This window comes from Atta cephalotes (genome assembly GCF_000143395.1).
Source record: "Atta cephalotes unplaced genomic scaffold scaffold00005, whole genome shotgun sequence".
Lineage (NCBI taxonomy): Eukaryota > Metazoa > Arthropoda > Insecta > Hymenoptera > Formicidae > Atta > Atta cephalotes.
The window spans coordinates 8,209,145-8,218,449 of NW_012130069.1; the positions used below are offsets into that span (position 1 = coordinate 8,209,145).

The 9,305-nt window shown below is 33.9% G+C and overlaps 1 protein-coding gene across 1 annotated transcript in view; it reads right to left on the minus strand.

Moving 5' to 3' along the window:
• Positions 1-536: 536 nt before the first annotated feature.
• Positions 537-9,305, minus strand: part of LOC105626645 (lachesin-like) — a 20,796-nt gene continuing 12,027 nt past the window's right edge. The window contains exons 5-8 of the mRNA XM_012207937.1: positions 5,110-5,241; positions 2,613-2,732; positions 1,221-1,391; positions 537-874 (exon numbers count right to left, since the gene is read on the minus strand). Of these exons, the coding sequence (XP_012063327.1) occupies positions 537-874; positions 1,221-1,391; positions 2,613-2,732; positions 5,110-5,241 (761 nt within the window). The remainder of the gene's footprint in view (positions 875-1,220; positions 1,392-2,612; positions 2,733-5,109; positions 5,242-9,305) is intronic.

The window sequence follows — 9,305 nt, forward strand, 5'->3', positions numbered from 1 at the left end:
ATGATGGACAAAAATAAAAAATGTAGTATTAAAAAGTTGATAAAAAATTCTGAAAAAATTCTTAGGGTTCTATGGGAAGAAAATAAATAATTTTTGTCTCTTGCAGTTTTTCTGTAAAGTTGATAGTATTTGAGTGAAAAATTATTGAAAACCAATTTTCGGCAATATTTAGTAATCAATATCTCATTAAACCATTGTAAAAATTGTAAAATGATAAAGAGAACTTTTCGACTCAATTTAGCCCGCTCTATCTATACAAAAGCAATTGGCCAAAATTTACGGAACACCCTGTATATTAATAATATAAACAATAAAAGCATAAAAAAATTCACAATAATTCCAAACGTGTGTTAATTTAAAAAATTTCAAAAAGTCAGTGCTTAAAACTTTAAATCAACGTTAATTAATTAAATGTTAATTCTTCTACCTGTGTCGCGCAGGATCGAGATTTTAAATTTATACTTCTTTGACTCGTGGATCTTTATAATCGCAGTTTCTCTCATAATCATTTATTTTTGAAGCTCTTCGCCATCGTCTTACAAGGTGGTCGGCAGAAGAAGCAAAAGCAAAATCGCGGACACCGAGGGATGCCTGAGATTCGCGGCATTTACGGTGACCCAAGGCGGTGGCGGTAAGGAAGGCACGACGGGCCTATCCGTTCTTTGGCCCTCTTGAGTGCTACCAGTCATGATCTGCGTGGTACCGAAATCATCATCGCTGTTGATGGAATCACCTTCCTCCAAAGCGCCCGCTTGTCCTCGCCTGCCGCTGCTGTTGTTCTTTTTTTTACCTTTCAGTACTGGCTTCTTGCGCTGCCTAATATCCGTGTTCTTCATGAGTGTCGTCGGTGTCGTCTTCGCAGAAAGATGCAGCTCTAAATAGGAAATGATAAAACATCATGGTATACTGCGTAATATGCCGCATAATAATGTTGAGAGAATTATATTAAATAATGCTAATGTAAAAAAAATAGGAGTTTTTAGAACTTACTGATAAAGCTTATTAATTTATTGATGAAAAATAACAGAAAATTTTATAATTCTAATCTAACATCACACACGTGAAAATTGCAAATAAAAAGATCGATATTATTTTTAAATACTGTCAAACATATCGCAAGATATATTACTCGTTTTATAATCGGGAATGAGCTATTAGAGAAGAAGATAACAGGAGCAGACAAAATACAATTTTAGATAATATTAGAGAATTCTTTGTACCTTGTAACCGAACTACGCCGTCGTACTTTCCGAGCGCGTTGACGGACGAGCACACGTATCCACCAAAGTCCCGTTTTTCCAGGGAATTGACAGTGAGATTCATTTGCCAGGAGTACTCGTTCAACGGTTGCTCCGTCATTACGTATTTGTCACTAGGCAGCAGTTTCTCGCCTAAATAGAAAGCGAATGGAAATATTGCGCTGTTTTTAATTGCGCGGCTCTTTCATGTGCAGCAGAAACGTTCGCCGCGGAATTCAATTTCTGTCCCACAAAAGCGATCAAAAATACAATCGTGCAATATAGGCTGATACGATTCAGTAAAATACTGCTCATTTAAAACGCGTTGAATAACAGACAATTATTTAACTTTAAAATTTTAACTTTAAAACAGTGTGCACGACTAGTTTATTAAATGTTCAAATTACGTTTCAGTATTTCCAAGTACGCTTTAATATTCGAAAATAAAATGTTTACTTTAACATCAAAGACAGCTAATGTTTGGTAAAGTAAATTCTTACTACTAATACACCGGGGAGCAATAAAAATTTTTGCAAAAAATAAAGATTCAAATAAACAAGATGAAAAACATATTCGTACCTACACTCGAGTCAATAACTGCAAGAGAAATGTGTAGCTTATAAACAACACTTTTATGGTTTTCCAATCAGAGCGATATAAATGACTCAATTTTTGCTGTACAACTGTATCAATTATTCTCATATGTATTTTTCAATATTTGTGTATCGTTTATTGCGCAGCATAAAGTAACGCTTTGAAATCATCCGCGAGAAACTGTCGTCGTTAATCAAAAATTTTCAAACGCATTGATTTTGACGGGAAATTTATGGAGCTTTTTTTCGGAACGGCAGCGCGTTTACGAGCAATTCACGAATTTACATATTTGATTAACGCGTCTAGTGCAAAAAGTCTCTTCGTGACGCGACAAAACTATAATACAATCGCGTGAAATGTGTGTATGTGTGTGTATATATACATGCGTGTATGCGTGGATGCACAGATTTTCAATCTAACGCAATTCTGACTTGCAATCAATATTATTATAGTATGTTGGAGTTTCCGCTTTAGAAACTGATTGCAGCCATTCTATGGTTAATCAAGAGTGCAAATCTGTTAGTGTAATGTGAGATAATACAAATTATGGGTGTCTGATTATCAAATTCAAATTTTAACAAATTTTTGACTGGACTTAATTTAATTCGCGAGATAGCTATTTTTTCAGCAATTTTTTACGAATCCAAAAGTATTTCGAGGTTCCCAAAAACAGATTTTATATTAGAAAGTATTTGTCTTCCCAAATTGTATAGATAATTCACGCTTTGGAAATAGCAGATTATACGAAAAGTAGATCATATGAAATATTCTGTCTCTCACCTGCATCTCTGTACCAAGTATTCATAGCATGCGGCGACGCTTCGACATAACATTGTAGCACGACGTCGCTATTAATCGGCGCGGCCACTAATTGATTTGTCACTTTAATAAGAGGTGAAACTGAAACAACCGATCATTAAATTATCACAATTAAGGAATAATAGTGTAGTCTCTGATTCGATAGAGAATAGCACGATATTCCGTCGTTTTTTTTTAATTGTTTGCTCTTCGGCGAGCAAATATTTTGCGCTTATCAAAAAACGTACATTATTAATATCAAACATCCGAAATAAAATAACAATGAGTAAGTATGTGTTGTTCTGCACATTTTCAGTTTTGTATAAATCTTCATATTTTTTTTTAACGCAACATTTCTTGCCCTAATAAGATTACGAAGATTATCTTAAATAATTACTTGGTTAATTAAAAAAGAATTGTGAAGGCAAAAAAATTTTACGCGTTATTTAGAGGCGAGCAAAATGAGGTCAGACAGAAGACCAAAATAGATGGAATAAAAAAATAGAGTAAAAATACGTTTGGAATCCCAAAGGAGAGAGCGTGCTTCTCATTCAAGAATTAACTGGTTCTGTCGCACTTTGTGCACGAGAGCCAACGGTGGGTTAATATTACATTTCGTAAGCAGCGAATTAATGCGAAACCCTTTGCGCTCAAATATTTACACGACCCGCGACGACGTGGATAAATCGTCAAGCCCGCCGGTTAATTTTGCAGTAGCGCGCGGCCGGAAGTTTCACGCGCGAGAAAAACGCCCAGCGCGGGTGAACTTCGGGGGTTGATAAAGTTTTCATTTGCGAATGCCGTTAACCAAATTGCACGGTGATTTTTTAGACTCCCGATACGCGAGGCGTATAACGTTGCGAACAATGCGCGCATTCCCGGTAATTCTATTGTTTCTCCCAGAATGTTATTGGCATACTTTTCGCAACAAACGTTGTCTTCCAGTGATAAAACTTTGGATTGCTTAACATTAAAACAAACAATTTTTACGTTATTGTATGCGACATTTAAAAAAAATATACAAAAATATGTAACAACATTGATATAAAAATATTTTAAATTATGATCAATGTTGATCATAAAAAAGTTGAAAAAAATATTTGTTATACTATACTATAATGATAGAGTTTTTTTTCGTATTGTTTCGTATTTAATATTAATAAAGTTGTGCGATAGTTCTAGGGGAAAAGTTTTTGAATGGGAAATTGAGATAATATAGATATCGAAAAATGTTTTAAAGTTTAACTCAACCTCATTTCCTATTGAAAATCTCTATCTAGGTATATTCCTAACCACAGAGCTGTACAGAAGCCAGATGATAGTTTTACCACCGATATTGAAGAAGCATTAATAATCGATATAATTCTCACTAGTAATTAAAGTACATTATGATAAAATTTACATTTACAAAAGAGAGCTCGACATAATTGAAATGAAAACGCTGTACTATCTTTAAAATTCATTATCCTGATAAAAAAAAGTTTCTTAATATCTCGTAATAATTTTAAGAATTTTTTACATTTTAAATTTATAAAGTGTTCTAAATATCTTAAATTATTTGAGATTTTATAAATTTTCATCGGAAAAAATTTGTATAAAATTCTAATATAAAACAAAAATTCTAATATATTTCAGAATCTACATATACAAAGAATTCTAAAAAAAATATAGACTTTCTCAGCATTTCTGTAAAGTATTTCAAATCATATAAAACAATCTAAACAATTTTCTAAAAGAATTACAAAATTTATATAAAAATTCTGAAAAATTATGTAAAAAAGATGAAAAAATTTTTTTATCATGGTAGGCGAATTATACAAATTACAATATTTAAAATAATAAAATTTAACAGCAAAAAAATCAAATTATACCTATATATAACCTAAGAATATTATACAAATTTTAAAATCTGTGGATAAATCTTGAATTAATAGGAAATTATAAAAAAAATCTCATAATTAGTTAAAATTTGGAAGAGGCATAGAAATATAATGTTTCGATATAACATTGTTTCAAGCACATATTGTCTTAGCAGCATTATAATCATTATATACCCGGTTTAATTAAACAATTAATTAACGCTCTCATCTTTATCCGTCTTGTCATACGTGAACTTATGAAAGACAGCGAGTAATTATGCAATATAACACACAAGGATCCAGGGGAATCCTTCAATATAATAACTTTTAAAGTAAAAATCTATAACTTTTCAGACAATCGCGTTTCTTTGTAATTAATTATCATTCAATTATGATGCTTTATCTTCTATAAATAACATATTGTTTTTTTATTTTGAGAAATTGAAGCTTTCATAATACATTTCATTAACGTGCGTGATTGACGGTGCCTATATCCGTTGCTCGACAATCGTGAGAACATGACTGGGATAATGTTCGGGCATTCTGCCCTGGTAATGTATTCAATGTGACGACGACGAGGCAACGGCTAATTAACGTCCGCATCGCGGCGTGATACCTACAGTGAACATCGACGGAGTAACGCTTGCTGACCGTCGGTGGCACATTGTTGCTGGCTATGCAGAGATACGTGCCCATCTCTTGTCGAAGCACTCCCGTCAGTTCCAGCGTCTCACCGACGAAGGTTTTCAGAGCTGCAACCGGGAAGATCAATATTTAGAACTTTTAACATTGTACATATCTTCTTTGTGCGACGTAATATCTCCCGGGAGACAAAATAATCTATAATATTTTTTCCAGTCTTCTTTCTTTCAATTGCAAAAATTTATGTTTTTTATATCGTATAATACAATGTTAATAATTTTGCATGTGGCCACAGTTTATGTAGATGTTATTAACTTCAGGTACGATGAATACATTCCGATAAAGTTTACTGAGATTTGCGTTGAATGTATATTTGATGTGTATGGTCGTCTACATAAAATCACTAGCATAATTTTCATATGAAAATATATTTTCGACATGAAAGTTTCAGTTGAATTCGTGAACGTGAGAGTATTGTTTAGAATTTAATGGCATACTCGCATCATCCAATCATCAATGTTGTTAAGAGTGGAAAAAAAGATAAAAATTAATATCGAGTTATCACAAAAATTATTTATTTAGTTTCAAGCATTATTATGAACGACAGTTTTTAATAATTATATGTCTTAAAAAGATTTTTGCGCTTACAGTGCTTGTAAGCATCATTTGTCCGTGTTGTATTTAATATTTGATAGATAACATTTGATAACAAGGATAAACTGGTATTTAGTGTGTAAGCGTGAAAACGGAACGCAGTCTCCAGTCAATCAGCGCTCAGTTTAGAACTGAAAAATGTATTTGCACATTTGCATATAAATATCAAACATCAAGATTCGTTTCGAACAAAAATAAAAAATTCTTGCTATTTAATAAATATTTATATATTGTCAAAATAAAAAAGATAAAAATATTATCTAATATCTTTATTTTATTATTATAGAGATCTAATTTCCATTTATAATATTATACTTAAAATAATTATGTATTTTATCGAATTGAAACTATATTATTATTAGCTTACGCGCACCCCCAGCACTTTTTCGACCTTATTATTAAATCAATATAAAAAGACTTCTCGGAAACCACCGCTTAAATTTCTACGAGAGACAGTCAACTGGAGTTGTTCCGACGACCGTCAAATTTTGAGTGTCGTTACCGGGAATTGTTGTAAAAGTTTACGGCGTATATCCAGTCCCGCAATCCCGTTTAATCGACAATACGAAAAAGTCACGTTGTCGCGAACGACGCATCCGCGAGGTGACGAGATCTCGATTGCCAACTTGGGTGACTCGTTCTCTTACGTCTTCCATCTTTCGCGATATACGGAGGCATCAGTAGGAAGAAGAAGGCGACTTTACGATCATTCGTTCGTGCGCTATCGTTCGTTATTTTTCTCTTCCTCCTTCTCAGACGGATCTTCTTCGCCGATCTCCTGCCAAAGTCCTTCCCGCGTTTAACGAGTGTCACCCCGGATGTTCTCCAGGTGTCTATTTTTACGACGCTTCGAAGATCAGGTTGACACGGATGGGCAAAGGAAAGAACGATAGTTGAAGGAGAACGATGGCAGTCGGGGAAAACGAAAACGGTACGAAGTGGCGATTACGATCGGAGAATTTCTTCTTTTATGTCTGTTCATCCTTCTTTCTATCCGCCTCGAAGATTCTCGAGCTCTCTCTCATTTTTTTTCACACGAAAACTCCTCGACTAATCTCTCCAGCGAGAATGACGCTAAGAGCTGACAGGTCGTCGGGGATTCGGAAATCCTTCCAGCAAGATCGCAGTTTGTACACGGAATGTACTCCGCGTATAGCGGATCGGGGATTATCTAGGGTGACGTGGTTGGATTGCTTGTAAGAGCGGTCAATAAGTGCACTTTAACTCGCGAAGGACGACAAGTGGATCCTCATCCTCGACCTCGTCACGCGGGGTCGTTAACCCTTGTTAAACTTTAATCTTTCGGGTAGGATTAATCGCGAAAATGAGTTCACTTGAAGTTTATGGGACCTAGAACGATTCTTCTACAATTTCTCTTAATCCGCGGGAGGCGCTAAATAGATCTTTATACGCTCAATGTGAGATTCTCTCGGCGTGAGATTCCCTTCTGACAGAAATGAGGAGGAGACACATCGTGACAATAACGAAAAATGGAGGACGGCACGATGCGAGAGGCGCGTCGTAGAATTCAATATATGTATTTATCGATTTATTTATTTTACGATTAAATTCAAAGCAGCGCGTCGTAATAATTTATGGTTTTAGACGTATATCTACCCTCCCTCTTTCCTCCGCGTATGCATTGTGAGGGAGTGTGCTTATGTATTTGCCGCGGAGTGTAAATTACCGTTCGCGCTGTAATTAATTACCGACGGGCTCGAGTAAACGCGAGAGACGATCGATTATTCCGCGCTGATGCGTCTCGACACTTTATCGCTCCGACACTTTTCCAGCCGCGTCGGCACGGCCGTCTTAATTAGAGAATCGACATAATCGTGGCACTTTCTTCCCGGGAGCTTTGTACATATCGCTGACTCTTCTTGAACTTAATCCCGCCTAACGGCGTAAAAAGAATGGATGTTATCAATGATACTCATAAAAAAACGATTGCGTTTCTTCATCACTTCCTGTAGCCGAAAACTTTTTGTCCTTACGCAAAGGATCTCTTCGTTATTTATAATAATCATTATTGACAATAATCAAACATCACTTTTGCACTTTATACTGATATATCTGAAAAGAATAAATATTTAAGCATTATACATAAATGACGTGATATTGTTCTCAAAAACTTTTCTCCGAAATCAGATTTTGATTTAATTCTCTTTTCAAATACTGTTTCTCATAATGAAATTTATGTATTTTCTATTGTACAGTTTCTATGACATCTGCAGTATTCAATAAATTATTCTGCATTCAACAATGGCAATGAATCAAAGACGCAATTCGATAATAAGGCTAAGGTGACCGAGAACGAGAAACCATGTCGGCATGCACGAGCATGTCGTTACCTATGACCCTGTTTCTGCAATATGTCCTGCTTCGCAGTTAGAATTCGCCGTTCAACATGCATCCTATACCAAGTCAGACGTTAACTTTGAACGTGTGAATCCTAAACTAATGTCAAATCCTCAACTTCAAAGTATAATTCCAAACACTCTGACCAACTTTCTACTTTAAAATAACAAATAAGCATTATTATCGAAACTCTAAAGAGAGATATCTTTGCAGAAATATATATATTTTATTACAACTGGATTAATTGAACGTGATTAATTGTCAATTTCTAATTGTCTTTACAATCTATTTAAAAATACACTTACTTCATATTAGACTTTCGCATTTTAAAAATATTTTTCGATAGTTTTATCTCTCTAAATTAAACAGAGAAATACATTTTCACTATCGATTAGTATCGAACGATAACGTTCGAATGACAAGAATTTTGTTAAATCATCATTTTAATAGAAGTTAAACAGTTTTTAGTAGCAAACCACACTCTGATTTGTGCGTAGACTTAAATACATAATCAAAATTTATTCCTATTTTGAGCATAATATTATTAATTAGGGTTATAACTTAATGAGATGTTTTATTAAATTTAATTATAAAGGAAAATTCGATCGAGTTTAATACTTCGTTTTTATTTACATTTGGGAAACGTCGCATGCGAGTAAACGTCGGCATGATATTATTATCATTATTGTTTCGTTGAAACCAATTAGTATCATTAAATTCGAGAATATGAAATTATTAATGATGAGTAAAAGGAAACATAATTAGCTACACAATATTCGGGTTACGATGAAATATAAGCATCAAGGAATTCCTCAGAAAACACAATCCGTTTCTATTTAACAATACAATGCAAGGTAAATTTGAATACAAATTAAATTCAGTCATCTTTATATAATACGACGTATCATTACATGAAGTCTCGCAAAATTCACAAAATTTTTTAAGGAAAGTTTTAATTTTAATTCTACATATATATAATATTATATAAGGTTAAAAGAGAGTGCAAACTCTGTTTTTGGAATATCCTGTAATATAAATAAATCCGGTTTACATTTTGCCCACTTCGCGTATCTCAGACGGTCGTAATTTGCACTGTTTGACTCTGTTGAATCTGTTATTATTCCGACGATATATATATATATATATATATATATATATATAT